This window comes from Balaenoptera physalus, assembly GCF_965194825.1.
Source record: "Balaenoptera physalus genome assembly, chromosome: 12".
Classification (NCBI taxonomy): domain Eukaryota; kingdom Metazoa; phylum Chordata; class Mammalia; order Artiodactyla; family Balaenopteridae; genus Balaenoptera; species Balaenoptera physalus.
Genome location: NC_138897.1, coordinates 93,906,870 through 93,934,653, shown reverse-complemented (window position 1 = coordinate 93,934,653; position 27,784 = coordinate 93,906,870). Strand labels below are relative to the sequence as shown.

Sequence of the window (27,784 nt, the reverse complement as noted above, 5' to 3'; positions counted from 1 at the left end):
GGCTCAGCCCTCAGCCAGAAGCAGCTGGGGAAGAGGGAAAATAACAGTAACAGCAACAACATTTGCTTATTGGATCCTCAGATAACACTCTGACCGAGGTTCTCAGATTATTCCCTTTTTACAGAAGAAATAGAGACTTAGAGAGGTAAGATGCTTTGCCCAAGTTTGAGCAGCTCTCAGGTTCACCCTGTATGGTTGTTCAGGTTGTGTACTGCACAAGGGAGCTACACCTAAGAAGTGACATTTACACGGTCGACAAATAGTTACTTACATGGGAAGCAGAGCCAAGAGATGGAGAGATGAACACACTGCGTCAGGTCCAAAGTTGTAGCAACCGGAGGCTGTCAGTCAGCTACTCACCCTGCAGCTGGCTCTCTTGACGGGAAACCTGATGTGTGAGTCTCCAGGGCCCCTGCTGCCTAGGACAGCTAACCTAGAATCAGTGACATCCCACTTAACTTCCCAATGATCTTTTGGTTTACCTGCAACCTCCACGGGTGCTTGGGGCAAATCTCTTCTTTGTCTCTTTATTAAAGGTCTCTGAAAATGGAAATTGTTGCTTTTAATTGACCAGAGGAACAATTACTCATAATTTAACTGTTTAAAAATTCTAAGTGTGAGGACTACATTCCTCTTTCCTTAAGACACTCTTAATTTAGGAACTTAAGATATACAGAACATACATATCATATATAGGATATATTATATATTATTATAATTATATACACAGTATATATAATTTATAATATTTAATTATATGTATTTTATATGTATTTGTATTACATGTATATTACATGTATATGTTATGTTATATATTTTATATGTACATGTATATAGTCATATATATTTTTTATTTATTTATTTATTTTTGGCTGTGTCGGGTCTCCGTTTCTGTGCGAGGGCTTTCTCTAGTTGCGGCAAGTGGGGACCACTCTTCATCGCGGTGCGCGGGCTTCTCACTATCGTGGCCTCTCTTGTTGCGGAGCACAGGCTCCAGACGCGCAGGCTCAGTAATTGTGGCTCACGGGCCCAGTTGCTCCGCGGCATGTGGGATCTTCCCAGACCAGGGCTCGAACCCGTGTCCCCTGCATTGGCAGGCAGATTCTCAACCACTGCGCCACCAGGGAAGCCCTGTATATATATTTTTCTACTATTTTACAAACAGATTCCTGGCAAAAATATTTAAAGGAAGACATTTCTTTAAGAGCAATTGATTGTACCAGCTTTTCTTTCCCTTAAAAATGCTTTTTGAATTACTCATTGCAAATAAAAATGAGAGTGAAGGGTAGGATAAAACTTAGAATTCAACTCTTTTGTAAACAGAGGATAATTGCTTTGTGCCCATGAATCTCTGCAGTCTTGATTTCACCAATCTGGGATGGCTAAATGTGAAACCATTCAAGTGAAGCCTAGCTAAACGTTCAGTGTCTGTCCTCTTGCAAAAGTTTGGAAATATTAAGAAAATGTTTGCTTTTAATTTTGGTTAGTTCATTGAAAGGGTCCAGGAGCAAAGATTGTGTGCTCTTAGTAGGAATTTAATTATTAGAATGGTTATTGGGGTCTGACAGGCTCCACGAAAATTCAGGAAAATAGAATTGGTTGGTATTAAAGCATAAAGTTGTCAGTATTGCTAGGTAAGTCCTTATTCATGATTTTTTCACTAGACATATTTGGAGTATGCTGGATTCTGATACCTGCTCGTGACCTGCAAGAATCTCTTGCATGCGGGCACGAGTTTCCTCCCAAAGCTGGCATCTTTGGACCCCAAAATCAGGAAAATGCACTGGGTTCTGGAATACCTCTCCAATGTGCTCTGTATGTGAGTGCACACATACTTATGCAGTCATGTATATGCTACATGTGACTACGTACATACGTAATGGCATGTAAAAGACAACGTGTGTTTAGGTTTCTCATGAGTACTTTTTGTTATCCGTGTGTCATGCTCTTCCATGTGCATCAACTGAATGAGTGCTTAGGTGAGTGGGGTCAGCCCACCTGCACATAAAACACCTCGGGGGCTGTTACAGCGCTGATGCCTGGGCCTCACCTTTGTCCAGTTGAACGAGAACCTCTGGGCATGATGATTCTACCACACTTGGTGGGCTCAGCCCCACAATCTTAGTTTTGGTCAGCATCTAAGTACACATCCGGGATAACCGGCAGGTGTGATGTTCTGTAGCGTGCCGTCGTTCACTGACCATCAGCACTGGCTGATTCTTTTTTCTTTTTTTAAAAAAATTTATTTATTTGGCCGCGCTAGGTCTTAGTTACGGCACTCGGGCTTTAGTTCCCTGACCAGGGATCGAACCCGGGGCCCCTGCACTGGGAGCGCGGAGTCTGAACCACTGGACCACCAGGGAAGTCCCTACACTGGCTAATTCTTTTTTTTTTTTTTTTTTTAATTTATTTATTTTTGGCTGCGTTGGGTCTTCATTGCTGTGCGCGGGCTTTCTCTGGTTGCGGCGAGCGGGGGCTACTCTTCGTTTTGCTGTGCGGGCTTCTCATTGCGGTGGCTTCTCTTGTTGCGGAGCACGGGCTCAAGGCACATGGGCTCAGTAGTTGTGGCTCGCGGGCTCCAGATGCGCAGGCTCAGTAGTTGTGGCGCACGAGCTTAGTTGGTCTGCAGCATGTGGGATCTTCCCAGCCCAGGGCTCGAACCCGTGTCCCCTGCACTGGCAGGCGGATCCTTAACCACTGCGCCACCAGGGAAGCCCTGGCTGATTCTTTAGAGCATGGCTCCTCCCCCAGGACATGCCGCCCGCCCACCTTACCTAGAAGAGGAGCCCTGACTCTCTGTGCCCCATCGCGCCTTACGCATCTTCACAGGGCATCTCACTCCCTGACATTGTGCCCTGAATCTGTATCTTGGTCATTGTCCAAATCCCTTCCTAAAGTTCCACGAAGACAGGACTTTTTAACTGTTGTGTCTCAAGTGTCTAGCATATTCTAGAAAGTGCTTGGAGCAGGCTGGGCTCCCCTGAAGCAGGCCCTGAGATGGCGGTTAGCTTGGAGGATATTCCTTGGGGATCCACACGTGTAGAAGGGAGGGGACAGAGCACGGTGGGGCGAGGAGAGGCTGAGTGCAGTGCAGCCCCCAGGAGGGCTCAGCAGGCCCCAAGGGGGTCCTGGGGCCGGGAGTTGGAGCGAGGATGCTGGGCCTCTGCACGCTCCCCCCGACCACTGATCAGTCACCAGGTGCGGGCCTCCCTGGAAGGAGAGCCTCCTTGGGGGAGGTGACTTTCTTCAGCGGAAGCCACCTGCCGAGGGCTGACAGTGGAGGACCACCTCCCAGCCGCACTCCTGGCAGCTGGGGGAACTCACCCTTCCTTCCTAGAGACGGGGACCTGGGGGACACATCACAGCAAGCACCACAGTGCTCAAAATTATTTCAGAAAGTGTGTCTTTCTGCTTTTCCCCCAAAAGGCAGTGCTGTGATTTTTGAGCTTGCATGCATGTACTTCATCTTGGAGACTTATCCCGAGGAGCAGCCTTGGAGGACTGGGGAGAGTGACGCAGGGAAGGAGGAAAGCCACCAGAGAGCTGTGGGCCACAGGGCTCAGTCCTGCTCAGGACCCTCGTAGGAGGCATGCAGAGGGCACCTGAGAATCATCTGCCCATGACACCACGAAAGGGAGTAATTCCCTACCAGCTCCCATCCCCCACTGGTCCAGGGGCGACCAGGACCCTTAGCGCCCTTGCACTTCAAGTGTGCACGGGCATCCCGGCGGCCATCAGGAGGGGACCAGCTGTCCTGATATGCCCAGGGCTGCCCCACTCTGAGTGCTGAAAGCCCCACCTCCTAGGATGCTGTTCCATCCTGGGCAACCTGGGATGGTTGGTCACCCCGTGAACCAGTTCCTCCAGGTGTCAGTGTGGCAGTCGGAGACAATCTTCTGGGCTACGCCTGCAGGTGCTGACTGCAGGAGGACCATCACAGGTGAGCGCGTGTGAGACAAGACACAGGAGGCACAAAATGCCAGTCATCTTCACCCTTCCTCTGGATCAGCCAGACATCTTCATCCAGAAAATTAGATACACCGATTAAGCAAAGATCTGTTTTGCTGTGGCTGAATTAGTTGCTTCTTTCTTGGCTTGAGGGAGTGTCTCTGTGGCCTTCTGCTTTCAACCTGGCCAAAACTCGAGGGTAAAATAGAAGCGTTTTCAAAAGCCCCAATATTTAGCAAAGGCCTGGAGCGTAGGTTGTTTACATATTGTTGAATGGCCGACTTTCTTGGGCATTTGGCTTATTTGCTTTCATTTGTATACGAGTAAGGACAAACATTTGGCTCCTGGGAAACCTTCCGGACCTGCCCGGAAGCATCAGGCCCTGGGCAAGTCTCCTCACCTCTGATGATTGTTGAATCTCAGCCGCTGTCATGAAATTAGCCTCAGGTGCTCCGGGGTTGTTTGGATTTGGGGCCAGTGAGGCATTTGACATGAGGGGGCAGGAAAGGTTTGTCTGTGCGTTGTTCCACACCACGAGTTAGTTTTTCTTTAAAAGATCGTAAGGTGAGGAGAAAAAGCACTCTTTGGATGTGAGTGATTAGAAATATCAAAAAGTTAAACAAGGAAATGTGTGCTTTGGTACCTTCAGTATGATAGGACAGCCTAGACGCAGATGTGTTCATTCATTTTATGAGACCCTCTCTCTCGGCATCTGTGATTGATGGGCATTTCTGTCGGTCCTTGACGCCAAATGTTTCTCCTCTAAATGTTTCCCTGAAACCACTGAGTTAGTTTGGACTGCATCCCTCCGATGTCATCTTCAACTGCAGGGCATCCCACACCCCAAATCACCGCATCTGTGACATCTTCCTCATGACTCTTGGCACCTCAGCGTCCCAATCTGTTAGCGCTCATGACACGTCCTTTCATGTAGAGTTTAGCCCTCTCTTGTAACTGCCTGATGCTAATAAGGAAGAGAAAAGCTCTTGGTTAAATTTAAAATTTTAGTGCTACTAAGATAGAAAAAAACTCTCGGTTCTCGTTCATTTTATCAGACTCTTGAAAAATGTATTGAACTAGAACCCTGTGTTAATTCCAGGAATGCTAATTCAATCCCTAATATAAATTCCTGCCAAATGTGTACGTATTTTCATGTAGTTATTCCCATACCATTCACCCACCACCCCATAGTGCTGTCATATTTTTGTTCTTCAATTAGGCAAATTCCTTAGATACGAATGGGATGCTTGCAGCCTTGAATGAGCTCATGTACACGAGATGTTATCTACGCTAATTAAACTGAGATAGAAGAAACCCACTGTAGCATCTCTCGCTGCTTCTGACATCTGTTCCTTCCTTGTATACATTCAAGTGCTCAGGGAACTCTGCTGGAGGAGAGGTCTGGGGGCCAGAAACTGCAAACAAGATCTTGCTGGAAAAGGAAAAAATGGAGACAGCAGAGAGAAAGCCATGCCCCCCAGGTCTCAAAACCACCCAAAGATTTTTTTTTTAATTGAAGTATAGTTGATTTACAATGTTGTGTTAGTTTCAGGTGTACAGAAAAGTGATTCAGCTATACATATGTATAAATCTATTCTTTTTCATATTCTTTTCCGTTATAGGTTATTACAAGATGTTGAATAGAGTTCCCTGTGCTATACAGTAGGTCCTCGTTGTTTATCTATTTTATATAGAGTAGTTTGTATCTGCTAATCCCAAGCTCTTAATTTATCCCTGCCCCCTCTTTCCCGTTTGATAACCATAAATTTGTTTTCTGTGTCTGTGACTCTGTTTCTATTTTGTAAAGAAGTTCATTTGTATCATTTTTTTAGATTCCACATAGAAGTCACATCACATGGTATCTGTCTTTGTCTGACTTACTCACTTAGTATGATCATCTCTAGGTCCATCCTCGTTGCTGTAAGTGGCATTATTGCATTCTTTTTTATGGCTGAGTGCAAAGATTTTTTTTTTTTTTAAACTTTGGGTTTATTTATTTATTTATTTATTTATTTATTTATTTTTGGCTGTGTTGGGTCTCCGTTTCTGTGCGAGGGCTTTCTCTAGTTGTGGCAAGCGGGGGCCACTCTTCATCGCGGTGCACGGGCCTCTCACTATCGCGGCCTCTCTCGTTGCGGAGCACAGGCTCCAGACGCGCAGGCTCAGTAGTTGTGACTCACGGGCCTAGTTGCTCCGCGGCATGTGGGATCTTCCCAGACCAGGGCTCGAACCCGCGTCCCCTGCATTGACAGGCAGACTCTCAACCACTGCGCCACCAGGGAAGCCCGCAAAGATTTTTAATTGGCTCTGGAATGCCACTGAAATAGATGCCACAGATATTTACATGAACATGGACACATAGATATAAATATAGAGAGCGATTAGAGATATTACTATCAGCGCATTTCAATATTCTGTCTGTACGTCTGGCCTGGGCTAATTTTAAAGCCCATGTACTTCTCGCTTCACATTGAGCAAAAGTAAAGGGAAATTTATTAAGAAGCACACAATGCTCCGAGCTCCCCTTACCTCACAGAGAGGCATGCTTGGGTCAGGCACGGCTGGGCAAGCAGGGCATCTCCTCCAGAAGGTGATTTGGCCCTGTGCACTGTGTAAATTAGCAAGAGATTGGGAGGGGCAAGGAATGCCGTGTTGATGATGTCTCGAGAGGATGCTTCTGGCCAGGGAGAGGACCGTGTCTCATCGCTGTGAGCTCAGGGTGGTCCGTGGGTGAGCCGAGACCCGCATATTCTCTGCTACACATCCTCAGTGAGCCAGGTACAGAAGCCAGGGGTGAGCATCTACTGATAGAAAGGCTTGTAGCAACTCAACGTTGACACATCCTCCAAACACATTTTTATTGTATTTTACAAAACTGTTAGTCTGTGCCAGATGGAAATTAAAGGAAAAAAAAAATAGTTTTCTCCATCACACAGAGATTAAGGAGCCCTGAGCTGGAAGAATTGTGTTCTTATGTTGGCATAACTCAGACCCACTGAGCTAGTTTCTTGCTAAATTCTGGAAGGATGGAGGGGATGAGTTTCCAGATGTCACGCTCAACCTCTCGGATACAATTTCTGTTAGGAGATGGTATGCCAGAAGAGTGCCTACTGGTGGGTCTAGATTTTTCTAATGTCAACATACATAATCCCTCTAGCAACGAGCACACTTCCAGGAAGACGTCCCATTATTTCTAATCCGGGTCGCATCATGGCTCTGTGGGAACTGACAGAAAAGCATGAAGCATCATTAATAACCATCAGTCATCTCCCCCCGCCCCCACCCCCTCCGGCCGTCCCAGGCTTGTTCGGATGTACTTCATCCCGAAGGTAAACGGTCCATTCTCTCGTCTTCCTACTGGGATTAGTTACAGCTGCAGCCACTACATTGTAACGGGATGGGGAAATGTAATTACATCAAGAGCTCAGCAGAAACTGACTTTATCCGCCAAGAAAGAAGAGGAAGTGCGGGGGATGAAACGTAGGTCTGTCCGGAACTGAGCAAATTCATCCAAGAAAAATGAGGGCATGCATGCGTCATCAAAAGTTGTATACAACTTACTTCACTTAGTATGATCATCTCTAGGTCCATCCATGTTGCTGAAAATGGCATTATTTCCATCTTTTTTATGGCTGAGTCAGAGAAAGACAAATACCATGTGACATCACTTATCCATGGAATCTTAAAAAAAAATGATACAAATGAACTTCTTTACAAAACAGAAACAGACCCACAGACACAGAAAACAAACTTATGGTTACCAGAGGGGAAAGGGCGTGGGGAGGGAGAAATTAGGGGGTTGGGATAAACATAGACACACTACTATGTATAAAATAGATAAACAACAAGGACCTACTGTATAGCACAGGGAACTATACTTACTATTTTTTAATAACCTATATGAGGAAAGAATCTGAAAAAGAATAGATATATATATGCATATATTATATATATGTATAACTGAATCACTTTGCTATACACCTGAAACTAACACAACATTGTAAATCAACTCTACTCCAATAATAATTTTTTTAATTAAAAAGAAGAAGCTGTGTACGAGAACGTTCACAGCAGCATCATGTGTGGTTGCCCAAAGCTGGAAATGAGCCAGGAGGATAGATAAACATAGAGTCGTGGGTTCCTGCAATGAAATGCTGCTCTCACAAAAAAAAGAAAAATGAAACGCTGCTCAACAAGAGCAGTGAGCGTGGACATAGTTCACAAGCCTAAAGGTGAGCTAATGAAGCCGGAAAGAAGGGAGGACGTGGAATATCATTTCTTCTCTAGAAGTTCTAGAACGCGTGAAACTAATCCATAGGAAGAAAAGCCAAAGTAAGGGTTAATGGGTGGGGGAGTGATGGAAAGAAGGATGAGGGACACTTTGGGAGGGCTGCGGGTGGTCTGGAGTCGGGAGAGCTGTACAGGTGTACACACGTGCAAGCAGACACCGAGTTGTACAGTTAAGATGCGTGCACATTGGGGTAGTAAGTTATAACTCAACTTTTTTTAGAAACAGAAGTACGTGTGCCTACAGGTGAGACTTGGAGGTCCGGGGCGTGGGTGCAACTGGTCCTCCTGGGGCCAGGTGAGCCCCATGGACAATCCCTCCGTCCTTCCTTATTTTTCATGACCTTGGCATTCTCGAAGAGTCCCGGTCAGATACGTTGTAGAGTGTTTCCCGATTTGGGTCTGTCTGATATTTTCTCCTGATTAGATGGAGGTTATGCTTTTCTGACAAACACGCCCCAAAGTGATGTGATGGGATATCCATGTGGTTTCCTCCCCGGTGATGTTCGCTTTGATGACGTGGTGGAGGTGGTGTCGGCCAGGTGTCTCCACTGTGAAGTTACTTCTTCCCCTTTGCAGTTAATCTCGGGGTGGTACCCTGCTGCCGTGCAAATATCCTGCTTCTCCACAGACATTCGTGTTCCGACATTAGCATCCGCCTGGGGACGTTGCCTTCAGTCCTTGCTCCCCACAATCTACGTCTCACCAAGTAGCCAAAGTGGCTTCTTAAACATGTAAACCAGGCCCATGCACAAAGCATCCTAATGGCCTTACGCAGTGCTTTTACTAAAATCTAACCTCCTCACCTTAACCGTGTATGATCTGGCCCTGCCAACCTCCACTCACCCACATTGCTTCTCTCCCTTGGGCTTCGGCCATCGTGTCCTGCACTTGTTTTATTTCTCCAAGATTTCATGGTCATTTCTATTGTCTGACTTTCACACTTGCTTTTTCCTCTTCCTAAATACCCTCAGCTCATGTCCTCTCATGGTTGACCCATGACTTAAGATTCAGGTCCCAGTTAAAATATCGCCTTCTTCCCCTGTCTCCATGCCCCTCCCTCATCCCTCTGTAGCCTAGCAGTGGTTCTGTTTCATTTTCTCAATCCCACCATGATCTGAATGTGTGTCTTTGCCCCCGACGATACCAGCAGCTTCTTGAAATCGGACACTTAATCCCTACCATCCCCTGCTTTTTTTTTTTTAATTGAAGTAGAGTTGATTTACAGTGTTGTGTTAGTTTCAGGTGTACAGCAAAGTGATTCAGATATACATATTCTTTTTCAGATTCTTCTCCATTATGGTTTATCACAGGGTAGTGAATATAGTTCCCTGGGCTATGCAGCAGGACCTTGTTGTTTATCTATTTTATATACAGTAGTGTGTATCTACTAATCCTAAACTCCTAATTTATCCCTCCCCCACCCCCCTTTCCCCTTTGGTAACATAAGTTTGTTCGCTATGTCTGTGGGTCTGTTTCTGTTTCATCGCTAAGTTCATTTGTGTCATATTTTAGATTCCCCATATAAGTGATATCATATGATATTTGTCTTTTTCTTTCTGACTTACTTCGCTTAGTATGATAATCTCTAGGTCCATCCATGTAACTGCAAATGGCATTATTTCGTGCATTTTTATAGCTAAGTACTATTCCATTGTATATACACCACATCTTCTTTATCCATTCGTCTGTCAGTGGACATTTAGGTTGCTTCCATGTCTTGGCTATTGTGAATAGTGCTTCAATGAACATTGGGGTGCAGGTATCTTCTTGAATTATAGTTTTGTCTGGATATATGCCCAGGAGTGGGATATGGCAACTCAGAAGTATGGCTTTGATTCTTAGACTCTCGAATATTAGAAACCTGAAATGGACTGAGAAGGATTTAGAACTACCCACAAGCTATATTTTTTAAGGAAAAAGCACAGAACATAGAATGTTGGCCATCATGTTTTCTGAAAAAATAAGAAAATGTATACTTCAATGCTTGTGCATGCATGGAGTCTTCTGGAAGGAGGCACAAGAGACTGACGATGACAGTTACTTTCAGGGTGGGGATCCCGGGGAGCTCAGGCTGGGAGGGGGAGGGGCTCACATTTCAATGCACGTGCTTCTTCCTGTTCTGTGTGACTTTCAACCATGAACCCGTATCAACTTCCATTTCTTATACTGAAAAATAATTAACAGTTGAAAAGAAAATCTCCAAGGAGGTGTTCAGACTTGAAAAGCCAATCTAAAACGCTTCCAACCTATGACAAAACTTTATGAATTTTTAAAAATCATTGAAAGGAAACCTGGACTTATTGACAGCAGTATTTCTTTGCATGGCCATGCCGTCTGAGATCAGACTGTCATTTTGGAGCTGACCGGCGTGTTCTGGGTTGAAGTCCGAGGCTCAGTACAGGAGAGAGCCTGGAAGTGCAGCCCCAGGATCCAGGACGCTTCGATTCCTGACAGCTGTGACCTGGGCCATTTGATGCCTTAGTTTCCTCTCTCAAAAACATAGTCATGATAACAATACTTAACTCACTGAGTTATTATAAAGATTAAATAAAACACGAAAAGCACTTAGAACAGTTTCGGCAGTATAGAAAATACTATAATAAACACTAGGGGGGCTTTTTGAACCAGTTTTGATATTTTATTAATAACTAAAGCTCATAGCTTCCATTCTGTTTTAGTGAAGTAGAGTTGATTTACAACGTTCTGTTAGTTTCTGGTGTACAGCAACGTGATTCAGTTATACATACGTATGCATATTTTTTCAGATTCTTTTCCATTATGGTTTATTACAGGGTACTAAATATAGTTTCCTGTGCTATAGAGTAGGTCCTTATTGTTTATCTATTTTATATATAGTGGTGTGTATCTGTTAACCCCAAACTCCTGATTTATTCCTCTTCTATCCCTTTTCCCCTTTGGTAACCATAAGTTGGTTTTCTATGTCTGTGAGTCTCTTTCTGTTTCATCGCTAAGTTCATTTGTGCCATATTTCAGATTCCACATGTAAGTGATATCATATGATATTTGTCTTTCTCTTTCCGACTTACTTCACTGCGTATGATCATCTCTAGGTCCATGCATGTTACTGCAAACGGCATTATTTCATTTTCTTGAGTTCACTCTTGGTGAAACTTCTATGTTGTGCCTTCTATGATTTTTGACCAAAGCGTGATGATATGTATCCACCATCGCAGTATCATACAGAATAGCTTCACTGCCCTAAAAATCCTCTGTGCTCTGCCTATTCATCCATCCCTCCCTCCTTCCTAGCCCCTGATCTTTTTCCTGTCTCCAGAGTTTTGCCTTTCCCAGAGTGTCATAGAGTTGGAATCATACAGTGTGTAGCCTTTTCAGATCGGCTTCTTTCACTCGGCAACATGCGTTTAAGGTTCCTCCACGTCTTTGCCTGGCTTGATAGCTCATTTCTTTTGAGCACTGAATACTCCTTTGTCTGGATGGACCACAGTTTATTCATCCATTCACCTGCTGAAGGACATCCTGGTTGCTTCCACGTTTTGGCAATTATGAATAAAACTGCTGAAAACATTTCATGTAGACATATGTTTTTCAACTCATTTGGGTAAATACCAAGGAGCACAATTGCCGGATCATATTGTGAGAACATGCTCAGCTTTGTAAGACACTGCCAAACGGTCTTCCAGGGTGGCTGTGTACCATTTTGTATTCCCACCAGCAATGAAGGAGAGTGTCCCTTTTCTGCATCCTCGCCAGCATTTAGTGTTGTTAATGTTCTGGATTTTAGTCATTCTAGTGGGTGTGTGGTGGTACCTCATTGTTGTTTTTTTTTTTTTAATAGAAGCATTTTTTTTTTAATTTTACACTTTATTTATTTATTTTTGGCTGTGTTGGGTCTTCGTTTCTGTGCGAGGGCTTTCTCTAGTTGCGGCGAGCGGGGGCCACTCTTCATCGCGGTGCGCGGGCCTCTCACTGTCGCGGCCTCTCTTGTTGCGGAGCACAGGCTCCAGACACGCAGGCTCAGTAGCTGTGGCTCACGGGCCCAGTTGCTCAGCGGCATGTGGGATCTTCCCAGACCAGGGCTCGAACCCGTGTCCCCTGCATTGGCAGGCAGATTCTCAGCCACTGCGCCACCAGGGAAGCCCTCATTGTTGTTTTAATTCGCAGTTCCCTGATGGCATGTGGAACATCTTTGCACGTGCTTATTTGCCATCTCTGTACCTTCTTGGGCGAGGTATCTGTTTAGATCTTTCACCCATTTTATTTTATTTTTTCTTAATGTTAAGTTTTAAGAATCCGTTGTATATTTTGGTTGCCAGTCCTTATCAGATGCATGCAGATATTTTCTCCCAGGTTGTGGCTTGTCTAAACATTAGCTGTTATTACTATCATTCTCCATCAGTCATGTAAATTTAGATTTGCAGTATTCTTGTGCCTTTCTCGCTAAGAAATGACAAGGGTTGGTTAGGTGCTCCTTTACCTAAGAAGAATTTTTTATCATTTTATTTTTGATTGAAGTGTAGTTGATTTACAATGTTGTGCTTGTTTCAGTTGTACAGCAAAATGACTCAGCCGTATATATATATGTGTGTGTGTGTGTATATATATATATATATATATTCCTTTTCAGATTCTTTTCCATTACAGGTTATTACAAGGTACTGAGTATAGTTCCCTGTGCCACACGGCAGGTCCTTGTTGGTTATCTATTTTATATATAGTAGTGAGTATCTGCTAATCCCAAACTCCTAATTTATCCCTTTCTCACCCCGTTTCCATTTGGTAACCATGTTTGTTTTCTATGTCTGTGCGTCTATTTCTGTTTTGTAAATTAGTTCATTTGCATCATTTTTTAAGTGAGAAGCGACAGCATGTTATCTCCATCTCTGTGCCAAGCCCTCGGGCTTAGCATGACCCGTCAGATCTCCTAACTGACCCAGCCTCTCCTGCACTCGCCTGCCAGGGGTGCACCAGAGGAAGACTCTGTGGGTGAGGACAGATCTGGGGTCTCACTGGATAAGGGATTCCCTGTGGGAGACCTTGCTGGAGATAGGAGTTCCTCGTGGTGCCTGCCAAGAGGCGGGGAGGGAGAACTTCTCTGCAGGTGGCCTGGAGAAGCATTTTCACCGCAAAATTCAGTCAAAAGCCAAAGAAATCTGTGCCGGATGTTTCTGCCTAAGGTTGCTACCCTGCTTCTTTTGTCCCGTTTGGGAAGGGAAACGGGGGACCCTAAGATGGTTTGCTTATACCCTCCTCCATGCCCTCAAAAAGAGTGTGTCCAGCCAAGGGGAGGTGTAGCTGCCCTCACCTGCCATCTGCTGGGCCCCCTGCACCAAAGCCTGCAGCGAGTCCTGCCAGGAAGTAGCAGGAACTCCTCCAGGTAACATCACGTGCCACCTTGGTGCTTGTGACGTGGCTCTCCTGGGCGCGGGCTTCCACCAGCCTGGGGGCAGGGCTCAGCCTTCCTGACGGCCAGGGTGCCCGCAGGCTCCTGGTGTCCATCTAGCAGACTCACTATTCCTGACTCATCTCTCCACTTCCATATTATCTGAAATATGTCTCTACTATGCTTGCATACGTGTCTTCTCTTTCATACAGTCTGAGTGTTACTTATTAATAGAAAAGGAATGTGTTCTGACCTCACCTGTCTTTAGTAAGTGATTTCCAGCCAATTCTGTTGAGTTCCATGATGCCCGGGTGTGGGTGAGCCCGATTTTCCTCACCATCCTCACCCTTCTAGATGTCCAAGACCCAACCACTCGTCCATGGATTCCATCACATCCTGGAGTCTCGATTAAGGAGACTGTCCCATCTTTCCACCTCCAGGGAACTGAAAGGCAGTGAAATGCAGGGTCAAGGAGGAGAGTTGTGTTGCATGAGACCAAGGAACGCAGCAGGAGCCAGACCATGTCAGACCTGGCGGCTCATGTGAAGAATCTACTGTATTACCCTAAAGCAGTGGAGAACCTTGGATGAGTTTTTAGAATAGTGTCCAGAGAGTCATGTGGTAGTAATATGATAAGTTTGCATCTTTAAAGAATGCTCTGTGCACTTTTTGTACAAATGAAAGTGGGGCGCATGTAAACTCTGTGACCCACGTGTGTACCCACAGAAAAGCCTGTGTCTGTTCATCCAAAGTCATGTGTGTGATGGTCCGTGGCAGCACTTGTGTCATAGCCAAAAACTGGAAACGCCCAAATGTCCACAGATAGCAGAATGGGTACATCAACTGCGGTGTATTCACACAATGAGAAGGAATGAACCACATAGATCAGTCTCGCAAACGCAAGTACAGGGGATGTGATCCCATTTATACCAAAGACTGAAAACAGGGAAGACTAAGCAAAGATATCAGGAAAGAGGTTAACCCTTACCCAGGTCGGGGTGGGGCTAGGGCTGGAAGGGCATGAGGGGCTTCCGGTGTGAACCGCAGTGCTCTGGCTCTGAACTGGGTTTGGGTTACGAGTTTGTTCACTGTGAAATGTCACTGAGCAGAACAGTCATGATGTGTACACCTATCTGTAGGTAATAAAAAAGTTAGGCAGAAAAATAAGTCATAATACGATTATTTAAATAATAAAGGGAGGAAGGAAGGAAGGAGGGAGGGAAAGAAGGAAGGATGGATGGATGGATAGATGGGTGGATGGATGAATGGATGGATGGATGGATGGATGGATGGATGGATGGAGTGAGGGAGAGAGGGAGGGAGGGATGGATGCATGGAGGGAGGGAGGGGGAGGGCAGGAGGGATGTCAGAAGTGTAGCAGTCATTTCCAGCCATGGCACTGCCACCCCACCACCTCCACCAAACAAAAGGTGCTGCAGGGGCACCCCCTGAACTGCTGGTCCAGGACCCCTGTACCACCAGTAACGTCACTTACGGAGGTTGTGAATAAACATGTTAAGTAGGTGACGCTGAGTTGACACAGGCACCATCAGGCTGCATTTGCGACGCGTGTTTTAGATGGCATTTGTTTTGGCCTCGTAAGGATTGCTGCCCAGCGTTGCTGGATATTAAGCAGAGAATCCTACGGCGCAAAGCAGCCAGGAAAGCTGGGCTTTTGTTGAAGGATTGAGAGGAACAGGGGGCTTCATGATCTGTTCTCATTCACCTTAGAAGATGAAATCAAAGCCAGAGCCTTTCAGAACAGACGGGTGGATTTCATCTTTGTAAGAAGCTACTCAGATCAGCCCGTTCTTTGTGGAATGAGAGGGTAATAGAACTACCCCTTTTCTGGGCGCGGGACGCCCTCCCGTCAGTAGCTCTGAACTGTCAGTGTAAATGAGAATCAGCCGTGGCATCCGTCAAAATGGAGATTCACTGGCTTAATTGGGAGGTCTCGCCTAGGAGGTCCGCTCGTTTTCTGGAGCTGCCGTAACAAATTGCCACAAACTGGGTCACTCCATTCATTCTCTCGCAGTTCTGGAGGCCTGAATTCCAAAATCAAGGCATGAGCAGGGCCGTGCTCTTTCCGGAGGCTCTAGGGGAGGAGGCTTCCTGCCTCTTCCAGCTACTGGGGGCTCCTGGCATCTTCTGGCTGTGGCCGCATCCTTCCAACCTCTGCCTCTGTCATCACTGGCCTTCTTCCCTCAGTCTCTGTGTGTCCTTTTCTGTCTCTTACAGGGACACTCTCATTGGATTTAGAATCCATCCTAATCGAGTCTGACCGCATTTTAACTAGTTCCATGTGCAAAGACCCTATTTCCAAATAAGGTCACAATCTGAGGTGCTGGGTAGACAGGAATCTGGGGGGATTCAATCCACTTTCGTAGGTCTGCAGAAGATCTTGGAGGTCTGCATTTGTTAGATTTTATTCTTCTTTGGCAATATTCCACATGGTTTCAAATAACAGAGAAATGTAGTCAGTCCTCATCTTGCGTAGCACCCTGTTAGTGGAAACTCAGCCATCAGAACCATGACCTTGGTCCATTACCATTCAACGTGAGGAAACTGCTGACATGAACCATTCTCCACTAACACAAGACAAATCGAGGGCTGCCTGGAGGAAAGGACATACTAAGAAGCTCGTGTCATAGGTGGTGCTATCGACTGAGGGGTCTGTGTCCCCCCAGAATCCATATGTTGAAACCTGGCGCCCAAGGTGACGGTGGCAGGAGGTGGGTCCTTTGGGAGGTGATTAGGTGAGGAGGATGCAGCCCTCACTTTGGGATTAGTGCCCTTATAAAAGAGACCCAGAGAGCTCCCTCACTCCTTCCACCCTGTGAGGACAAAGAGAAGACATCCGTCTATGCAGCAGGTAGCGGGTACCAGATCTGATGGAGCCATCGTCTTGTCCTTCCAGCCCCCAGAAATGGCAGAAATAAACGTCTGCTGTTTATAAGCCACCCCGTCTGGTCATTTTTTAATGGCAACCTGAGCTAAGACAGGTGAGTTCTGCAGAAACAGATGCTGAGCTGGAATTTGGGGCCAAGATGTCTCGGGTCTTTTTTTATTTTTCTTTGTTGGCCTATCTGCTCAGCATGTAAGGTCTTATAGTTCCCCCACCAGGGATCGAACCTGTGCCCCCTGAAATGGAAGCGCGGAGTCTTAACCACTGGAACGCCAGGGAAGTCCCAAGATGTCTCTTAGGGATCAAGCCCAGTGAAGAGAAAGAGGGAGAGCATCAGGCAGAGGGAGAAATCGGGCCACAGCAGGGGCTCTGTCCCCTGCCGGCTGAACCGCTGGGCGGTGCCCCCTCTTCTCTCATGCACCGGGCGTGACCTGCCTGCCACAAGGAGATGACCTATGCAGCTGAGGCAGAGCCCAAGGGGAGACAGCGAGGGCTGGGTGCTGACTGCAGTCCCTCCGAAAGGAGGGTCTGGGCGATGCCCCTTGAGGTCTGCCAGCAAATGGCGCTCCTGATGGCGGGCTCCTGCTGAAGGGCGATCTGAGCAGCACCCCCCACAGCTGCTGTGCATCTATCCTGCCACCCTCGTCAGACTAGACCCTAAGGTATAGAGCGGTCAAGAGCTGTACTGAGTGTTTGCATGCAGAAGCCTCAGAACTGCACATATATTAACTCATTTACTCTTGAAACAACCCATGAAGCTGGAACTATTATCACCACCCCCATTTTACAGATGAGGAAACCAAGGCACAGAGAGGTTAAGTGACTTGCCCAAGGTCACACAGCCAGTGAGTGGAGGAGCTGGAATAATATAAAACAGCGTGGAACATCTGGATCCAGAGCTTAGTGACACTAGACTGCCTTGGGATTTACCCAGAAGGAAAAACTTACACAGACCCCACCACTGTGAAAAAATTCTGAACGCGTGCTACTGGTTTCTTCTAACCCTGCTGTGTTTTCATTGTCCTTATTTAAGAGGAGTTAATTCTATTTATGTACAATGATATTAGTTTTCCATCCCTGACAATAGTACAAGTTTTTTTTTTTTAAAGTGGAAAGGAATTGATTCTTGAACTCTAGTTGGGAGAGCTGGAGCATTTAGGGAAAATGGATGTTTGCTGCTTCTTTTGAAATGAATCATAAAAGGAGGACAGAGGGCTGAAAAGTGGATAGATGTGTGATAAAGCCCATCCAGAATGTATTCATCACAGAAGCTAGGTGGTGGGTGTATGGACGTTTGCTGTAACCAGCCAAGCCCCAGAGCAGGGAAGGAGCCCTCGTGGCCTCTGCCCATCCTCCTCTCCCTCTCTGTGGCCATCTCCTGCTGGGACAAATGACCACAAGCCCGGTGGCTTAAAAACCACACACATTTAGGGACTTCCCTGGCGGCCCAGTGGTTAGGACTCTACGCTTCCACCGCAGGGGGTGCGGGTTCGATCCCTGGTCAGGGAACTAAGATCCCACAAGCTGTGCAGTGTGGCCAAAAAAAAAAAAAGTTACTTGAAAACCACACAGGTTTATTCTCTCACAGTTCTGGGGGCCAGAAGTCCTTCATCAGCTTCACAAGGTATCAGCAGGGCCTCACTCCCCCCAGAGGCTCTAGGAGAGAATGATTCCCAGCCTCTTCCAGCTTCTAGAGACGCCTTCCTTGGATTCCTTGGCCCTGTCCTGCATCCTCAAAGCCGGCCGTGTAGCATCTTGCTTTGGTGACACATGTCCTTCCTCTGTCACGGTGGTCGAATGTCCCTCTGTTCCTCTCCTATAAGGACACTCGGATTACATTTAGGGCCCACCTGGATAATCTAGGGTCATCTGTTCATCTCCAGATCCTTAACTTAATCACACCCGCAAAGTCCTTTTTGCCAAATAAGGTAACGTACCGGTTCCGAGGATTAGGACCTGGTATCTTTGGGGGCCATCGTTCATGCTACCACACGACCCCAAAGCTTTGCCCCAAGTCGTGTTTAGGATGAGCACGAGCTCCCCTGGAGAGCTGGGAGACAAAGACAAGGGGACAAGGTCTTTTCTTTGAACTTGGCTTTTCTCTCAGACGTGGGCAGAGGGGAGCAGTCTCGTACACCAGCACAAGCTGAGAACGTGCGTTCCACAGCCAGACCCCAGGGCCGAATCGTGGGACCACAGTCAAGCTCCTTTAACTCTCAGCTTCCTCATCTGGAATATGGGACTAATGGGAATGCTTGTCTTGGGGTTGTTCTGAGGATGAAATGAGCTGACAGGGGCCTGGATTAACGTGTCTGCATTCTCTGGAAAGCAGAGCCTGAGCCACGGACTCGAGGGCGGCGGGTGTATCTGGGGACTGACTCCAGGACGTGGAGGCGGGAGTTGGGGGGCAGGACAGGACACCTAAATGGAAGAGACGGGAAGTGAATCACTGAGCTAGTTACCACGGCGGGCAGGTGGGGAGAATCCCACTGAGACGTTCCCAGGAACCACGAGGAATACATCTCGGAACCTGCCCGCACAGCTAAGATGGGAGCTTGTCTGCACGTGACTTGCCGAGGGTATTCTCTGGAGACGTCCGTACGGGAGTGAGGGAGGCCGGATGCAGAAAGGGGAGAAGCGGAGCCGGGATGGCTTCAGATGAGATCGAGCCTCGGCCGATCCCCAGGGGAGCTCCGGGTCGTGAACTGCACACACGGTTCGTCCCTCCTTGAGGCAAACCAGGCACTCATCATCGGGCAGAAAGGTGGGCTGAGTGGTGCCGAGCGCCCAGGTAGTTCTGCAGGTTCAGCTCCAGCACCCAAGGGCAGTCTGTCAGAGGAGGTGCAGCAAAGCACCTGCAGCAGGCAGGCGTGAGTGTACCCACCCCGTTGAAGAGCTCCCAGGAGAGGCGGATGGGGCCCCGTGGCATCTGTCATCACAGCCTCTGCTGTCTCGGAAAGCAAAATCCAGTGTCCGCGTTAGGACTAACTCCTCATGATTGTGACCCCAAAAGAGTCACGACGCTGCTTTCCTCCGCCGCTTTCTCTTGTTCTTCCTTTGGGATGTGATTAAAAACTCATACGTCCCCCACCCTTCCCTCTCCTCTTCCCAGGTTTCTGACAGATGTGACTACGTCTTCGTCAACGGGAAGGAAATGAAGGGCAAGGTGAATGTGGTGGTGAACTTCACCTACCAGCACCTGACCAGTCCTCTGGAGATGGTGGTGTGGGTGCCCCGTCTGCCCCTGCAGATCGAGGTCTCGGACACCGAGCTCAACCAGATCAAGGGCTGGAGAGTCCCCATTGTCTCCAACAAGAGGTGGGTGTGCAGGTCAGGTGCCGTAGCAGAAACCCAAGTCAAGTGCGCTTAGGCTGAAGATGGAAACTTACAGGGTAGCTGATTGCAGGCATGTCTGGTCCCAGGGGTTCCTTGGTACCCTAAGGACTGGTTCTCTCTCCACCTCTTGGCTCCTGCTTGCTTTGTGTTGGCTTCATCACCCATCAGGCTCTTCTCGTGAGGTTCCAGACTTTCACTCTACCTTCTCCGCGACTCTGCAGAAAGTACATCCTCTCTTGCCCAATAACTCATGCAAGAATCCTGGAGTTCAGTGTTATCTTCACTTGGGTTATATGTCCATTTCTGATCTAATCACTGTAGCCGAGGAGGAGGAGGAGGAGGAGGAGGAGGAGGAGGAGGAGAAGGAGGAGGAGGGGGAGGAGGAGAGGAGGGGGAGGGGGAGAGGAGGGGAGGGGAGGGGGAGAGGAGGGGAGGGGGAGGGGAGAGGAGGGGAGGGGAGGGGGAGAGGAGGGGAGGGGGAGGGGGAGAGGAGGGGAGGGGGAGAGGAGGGAAGGGGGAGGGGAGAGGAGGGAGGGGAGGAGGGGGGAAGGGGGAGGGGAGGGGGAGGAGGAGGAGACAGAATACACTGATTGGCCAGCTAGGCTGCAGCCACATTCCCCTGGCTGGGGCCAGAGGAGCTAGGGAAAGAGGTCAACCCTGCCTGAACCAAGAGGTCAATACCAGGAGGAGGGAAGCATTGATTCTTGGAGGACGCAAGCAACAGAGGGCCACTAGAGAGCTGTCCGAACAGATGCTGGCTGAGCTGGGCAGTCTCTTTGTCCCTCCAGCCCAGAAACACTGAGATCACTTTCCCTTGGGGAGGTGAAGTCCGAAGCTTGTCGCCTGTGTGCCTGGTGCATCACTGTGATGGCGTTAGATGGGCTGATAAGTCTGCACCCCCCACAACAGGCAAACAAACAGGCATCGGGCACAAAGGGAGTTTTGTTCAGAGGCTTGGTCACCTTGGAGAAACCCGTGCTTAAGGAATCGTATCCAAGGGACTTGTAGAAAGTCAAAAGTGAGCGTGTGCAGACTGACTTAGACAAGGAAATATTCCTGGAGGCTGGGTACTCCGCAGGGAGGAGTGAACTGGTACTTAGGTGAGGGGCAGCTTTTATATTCCTTCCCTTGGAAGTCCACTCCTTTGAGTCCTTACGGCACCTGGGAGAGGGCAGGGCTTCAGGAATGAAGGCTTGGGTCCTGTGTGCCGTTGGAAGATGGTTTCAGCAATGCCCCTTTCCTTAACCATGGGGGTTTCTGAGGTTGAGTTGGGAGAATGGAGTTCAGCGTGATTACTGACGCTACTGAGGGCAAGTGGTTGCAGGGAAAAACTCACCCAAGGACTGGCCGAGTGTGATCGTGAACAGTCCAGATGCTGTCACAACTGTGCAGCTCAGATACGGCAAGAGAACCACTTCCAGGAGGGAGCGGCTCTTCTGATGGAGACCGTGATGGTGCCGGGAAGGACTGACGGCACATAAGGCATCAGATGTCAAGGGAGCAGCTAACATCTGCTAACATCTGCCTCATGCCTGGTCCTTTCTGCATCTATTATCACAAAATACCTTACCTTGAGTTCAACACTCACTTCCCTGGGGTACTGGTTTGTAGGGCTATACTGGTCACCCAGGGCCTTACTGTATTAATTATCTATTGCTACGTAATTTAGTGGCTTATCCCAAAACCAAGTGGCGTAAAAGAAAAACCTATTATCTCCCAGTTCCTCTGGATCCGGAATCCAGGCAAGGCTTAGCTGGGTCTCTCGCAAGCTGCAGTCCAGTTGTCAGCTGGGGCTGCAGTCTCATCACAAGGCTCTGGTGGGGAAGGACCTACGTCCAAGCTCATGTGGTTGTTGGGAGGTCTTAGCTCCTCACTGGCTGTTGGCCAGAGGATGCTGTTTCCAGCTGTAAGACGTCTCCATAGGGCCGCACACAGCATGGCAGCTGACTTCATCAGGGCAGGCAAGAGGGAAGAACCAAGGAAAGAGGGCTGAACAAGACAGAAGTCATAGTTTCTGAAAACCTAATCTCGAAGGTGACATCCTATAACTTTTGCTGTAATTTTTTTTTTTTCACCGCACCGCGCGGCATGTGGGATCTTAGTTCCCCGACTAGGGATTGAACCCGTGCCCCCTGCATCGGAAGCGTGGAGTCTTAACCACTGGACCGCCAGGGAAGTCCCGCTGTAATCTTTCATTGGAAGAAACTTTTACTAGGTCCAGCCCACACCCAAAGGGAAGGGGATTTCACAAAGTGAATACCAGGAGATGGGGCTCAGAGGGGACACCTTAGAACTCTGCTGACCACACCAGCCCATTCTGACTGGTCAGTACTGGTCAGGCCACAGCAGTGCTCAGATCTCCTGAGCAACACCCCTGCACATCTGTCTGAGCACCCCCCCGGGCTGTGAACTCCCCGAAGGCAGGGCTCATGCCCACTCACCTCTGCAGCCCCTGCCATGCGTGCTTCACCCCCCGCCCCCAACCGTTGACCCAACAAATCAGCATCTGTTCAATCGAACTGACCCCTTGACAGGCCAGCTCGGGACAGCGAGGAAGAGGACGAAGACGAGAAGAAAGGCCGGGGCTGCGCTCTCCAGTACCAGCACGCCATGGTGCGGGTCTTGACTCAGTTTGTGGCCGAGGCGGCTGAGCCCGGGGGGCAGCTGGCCCACCTGCTGGGCTCAGATTGGCAGGTGGACATCACGGAGCTGGTAAAGGACTTCATGCAGGTGGAGGAGCCCCGGATTGCCAAGCTGCAAGGGGGACAAGTCCTGATTGGCCAGGAGCTCGGGATGACCACCATTCAGGTAAGAAACCCCCCAAGGCAAAGACTCTCTGCATTCCTGTCACGTCTCTACCCAGACAAGAACTCAGCTGTTTGTTGTCACTGAGAGCAATATCCATTTTTATTTATTTATTTTTTTAATTGAAGTAGAGTCGATGTACAATGTTGTGTTAGTTTCAGGTGTACAGAAAAGTGATGCAGCTATACATATGTATACATCTCTTCTTTTTCATATTCTTTTCCATTATAGGTTATTACAAGATATTGAATATAGTTCCCTGTGCTATAGAGTAGGTCCTTGTCGTTTATCGATTTTATATATAGTAGCGTGTATATGTTAGTCCCAAACGCCTAATTTATCCCCCCCTTTCCCTTTTGGTAACCATAAGTTTGTTTTCTATGTCCGTGGGTCTATTTCTGTTTTGTAAATAAGTGTACTTTATCATTTTCTTAGATTCCACATATAAGTGATATCATATGATATTTGTCTTTCTCTGTCTGGCTTACTTTTTACTTAGTGTGATAATATCTAGGTCCATTTCTGTTGTTGCAAATGACATTATTTCATTCTTTTTTTTATGGCTGAGTAGTATTCCATTGTATATCTGTACCACATCCTCTTTATCCATTCATCTGTAGATGGACATTCAGGTTGCTTCCATGTCCTGGCTATTGTAAATAGTGCTGCTGTGAACATTGGGGTGCGTGTATTGAATTAGAGTTTTGTCTAGATGTATGCCCAGGAGTGGTATCCCTGGATCATACGGTAGCTCTATTTGACAGTATCCATTTTCAGAGTGAACAGACGGAAAGAAACTGTCAAATAAACAACAGAAGAGGTATAATGATGGACTGGCTTCTCAGGATGGGTCATGTTTGAAACTCCAAGACATTATTTGTCTCTAAGACATGGTGGATGTTACTATCTTGGGACAAAAGCTCTAAAAATAAAGCTACTATATGATCCAGCAATCCCACTCCTGGGCGTATATCTGGAAAAGACAAAAACTCGAATTCAAAAAGATACATGCACCCCAATGTTCACTGCAGCACCATTTACAACAGCTGAGACATGGAATCAACCTGAATGTCCATCGATGGATGAATGGATGAAGAAGATGTGGTATATATATACAATGGAATACTACTCAGCCATAAAAAAAGAATGAAATACTTTGCAGCAACATGGATGGACCTAGAGATGATCATACTAAGTGAAGTAAGCCAGACAGAGAAAGACAAATATCATATGATAAACCTTATATGTGGAATCTTAAAAAATGATACAAATGAACTGTTACAAAACAGAAACAGAAGAAAAAAAAAAACAGAAACAGCCTCACAGACATAGAAAACAAACTTATGGTTGCTAAAGGGGAAAGGTCTGGGGAGGGATAAATTAGGAGTTTGAAATTAGCATATACCAACAAGGACCTACTGTATAGCACAGGGAACTCTACTCATTACTCTGTAATATCCTATATGGGAAAAGAATCTGAAAAACAACAGATACATGTACATGTATAGCTGAATTACATTGTTGTACACCTGAAACTAACACAACATTGTAAATCAACCATACCCCAATATAAAATAAAATTTTTGTAATTTAAAAATATTTTTTAAAAAGCTCTTGGGGTGGGCTGAGCTCATCAGAATCATGGGTGTGGCCAGCAGCTTCTCACTTGGTCACTCCACCTCACTGACCATCGTCACCGAAAAGCTTCCCATCCCGCCATGAAGCTCAGCTGTCTCCACCAGGTCCCAGCCTGCCACATGATGAAACCTGGAGCATTTCAGAAATGTACTGAAGGAAGCAACAGAGTTATTATGATTCCACTGGTCTTGTAAGCACCTACTGCTAGGAATGGATGGGGTGAACCGGTATGCAACATGAGAGCTTTGAAACAAACACCTTCACAAGACACGGTTCTGGGAGGTCACTTGGGAGTTACTTACCTCCTGTCTGAGAGCAAATATTGTTCCTCAGTGACTGCCCCATTTATAGAAGAGGTGATCATCCTATTAGCCAAACAGTGAGCTTTCTAAAGCAGTTAAAAGTGAAACTATATTAGATTGCAGAAGATTTAAAACATTCTGGAAAATGGGCTGATATTTAAGAGAGATCATTTTTGAACCCATTATTATCAAATGATTGAATTAACCCTGAGATGTCTCATTAAAATAGAATATTGCAGCTGTCAGTTGGAGAATACATTATAAAATTTTCAGACAGTCTATCAGAAACAAAATGCTTTTATTTGTACAATCAAGAAAATGTAATTTTGCTGTTAACTCTGTACTGTTTTATTAAAAATGTTTTATAACTTTGCTTTTAAATTTTCATATGAAACCATTTGCAAATGACATACTTAATTTAATAAAATACTTTAGCCACTGGAAAAAAATAAAAATAAAAGAGATCATTTTATTCAAGGGGGAAAGTAAATTACTTTGAACTGGGACTCAGGAGTCACATGCTCCAATGCTCTCCAAAAGCTGTGAAGGTACCCTCTGTGAAGAAAGCAGCCAGGGCATCAGGTGAAAGAGGATGACTGATTTGGGCCCTAAGTGTTAGGAGGACAATAGGGAGTGGTGAGGAGTGTGGCAAAGGGAGGCTGCTACTCATCTCCAAAAGGTGCCAAGAGGAAATGGGAGCCCAGTGTGGAGAGATGCTGCAACTTTTCCTGAATAGCTAGAAATCTATCTTTCATACGAAATCCTCTGTTTTTTAAGGATGGCCATTCATCCCATTTTGAAGTGTTATGTCAAACAAAACATATCTGCCCCATAGACAAGCACTTGTAATCTTCACAGTTGACTTTTGCTTGAAAGATCTAAATTAAAGTTGATCCATGGGCTAAAGTGATGCTGATATCTGGAAACTGGAACCAAGACGACAGCTTGACACTAACCACTCAAAATGATCATTTAAATACAAAGACGCAATAAAACACTGTTCAGAAATCAGCTATTTCTGTGAAAATCAATGAGTGTGAATGGGCCAGCTTCCCATGCGTGAAACATGAAAATTGTCCTAGTGGGGCATCTGCTCCTGAGACCCTTCGTTTTTCCCTCTTATTTATGCCCACTGAGTCCTCCTGAGTTATAAATTCATTTGACCACTTTCTTCTGGGGACTCATGTTTCATACCCAGCGCCATTCAAGTTGTCCTAACCAGATTTAGAAACTGAAGAAGGTATTTGAATAGAAATATGGGGCTTTGACAAAGGAATTTAATGAATCCAGGGAAAACTATCTTGAGATACATCTTCATAAATATCACCAGCAACTTGAAAAGAGAAATACATCAAAAAAAGCTGGGGAAGGGAGAATGAAACCTGTTTCACCCAGAAGGTTAAGGATTCATAGAGGGGAGTCTAAATCAGCTCTTTGTAACTTGGATGAGGGGTGGGGAGAGCAGAGGTGCTTCCACAGACAATCTTCCAAAGCAGGATTTCCTCTTCAGGGTCTAAATTGAACGGAAGCTTCATTCCCCAGGGCATCACAGGTGTCCAGAGACAAATGAGACTTTGGGACATCGGCGTCAAGGGTAGGACTCGCAGCTGAGTTTATCGGAGGACGCAAGCTGATATTCCAAAATGCAACTGAGTGTCACTGCTCAGTGTTCCCCAAAGTGTAGAGTGCGAGCTCCCGGTGACACACAGGATGCTTTAGGTGGTACATGGACCGACCGTCTCTTCTTTGAGTGTAACTGGTCATTGGTGATCATGTGTAGAAGAGAGAAATATAGAAATATATAGCTAGCATATCGAAACCGTTTTTCTATGATGCTATGAAGCTTTTTTAAACAAATTATTTACATAAAATAATTTAAACAAAATATGCACTAAGTAGTATGCACTAAACAAATTATTTACATAAAATAATTTTAAACAAAATATGCACTAAGTAATAGTAGAAATGATCCATGCTGTTAGAAGAATCGTAAAGTTAGTGCTGAAATGAGTGAAAATGTTAATTCTTCCTCTCAAGGTCTGAGGGCAGTGCATGGTAGGCAATGGAGTTTATTTGATGCTGGAGGTGGGATGCCAGGCCCTATCCCATCCACTCCTTGATACCATCTTGCTGTTACTTAAAAAATGCACTATATTTTCACAAGCAAGCTGTATCTTTTAGAAGAAGGCATGAGTGGGAAAGACCCGTTTTTGTTCTTTCCGGCTCCTCTGGCTCTGTCTGTCTCTATCCACCCCCTGCACGGTGCATCGTTTACACCATCGGGGGGATTTCTGGAACCACAGAGAGCTTTTCCTTCCTATGTCGGTTCTGCCTTTCAGATCCTGTCGCCTCTGTCAGATGCCATCTTGGCCGAGAAGACCATCACTGTGCTGGATGAGAAGGTGACGATCACAGACCTCGGGGTGCAGCTGGTGGCAGGGCTGTCCCTCTCCCTGCAGCTCAGCCCTGGGAGCAACAGAGCCATCTTCGCCACTGCAGTGGCTCAAGAACTTCTGCAACGGCCCAGACAGGTGTGGGGTGGGGATGGGGCACCGTGGGAAGGGATCACATGTCAGGCGGGTCACACCAGGTGAGGTCACACACCAGGTGGGGTGATATATCCAGGGGGGGGTTACACATGGGGGGGGGGTCACACACCAGGTAAGGTCACACATTAGGTGAGGTCACACACCAGGTGAGGTCACTCATCAGCTGAGGTCACACCCAGGTGAGGTCACACATCAGGTGAGGTCACACCAGGTGAGGCCACACATCAGGTGAGGTCACACACCAGGTGAGGCCACACATCAGGTGAGGTCACACACCAGGTGAGGCCACACATCAGGTGAGGCCACACATCAGGTGAGGTCACACACCAGGTGAGGCCACACATCAGGTGAGGTCACACATCAGATGAGGTCACACACCAGGTGGGGTGATATATCCAGGGAGAGTTACACATGGGGGGATGGTCACACACCAGGTAAGGTCACTCATCAGGCGAGGTCACACATCAGGTGAGGTCACACACCAGGTGAGGTCACACACCAGGTGCGGTTACACAGCAGGTGGGGCCCACACCAGCGGGGGAATCCCACGTCTCTTGGGGTCACGTGGTGGGTTGGGTCACATGTCAGTGGGGTCGTTCACTGGGTGGGCTTCCGCCCTGAGCAGGTCACACGTCAGGTGAGGTCGCAC

At 46.9% G+C, this 27,784-nt stretch overlaps 1 protein-coding gene across 1 annotated transcript in view; it reads left to right on the top strand.

The window, feature by feature from the left end:
* The window catches only part of TMEM132D (transmembrane protein 132D), a 690,149-nt gene that overhangs the window by 656,142 nt on the left and 6,223 nt on the right, over positions 1-27,784 (top strand). Inside the window, exons 6-8 of the mRNA XM_082418220.1 lie at positions 19,618-19,823; positions 22,376-22,649; positions 26,926-27,117. Of these exons, the coding sequence (XP_082274346.1) occupies positions 19,618-19,823; positions 22,376-22,649; positions 26,926-27,117 (672 nt within the window). The remainder of the gene's footprint in view (positions 1-19,617; positions 19,824-22,375; positions 22,650-26,925; positions 27,118-27,784) is intronic.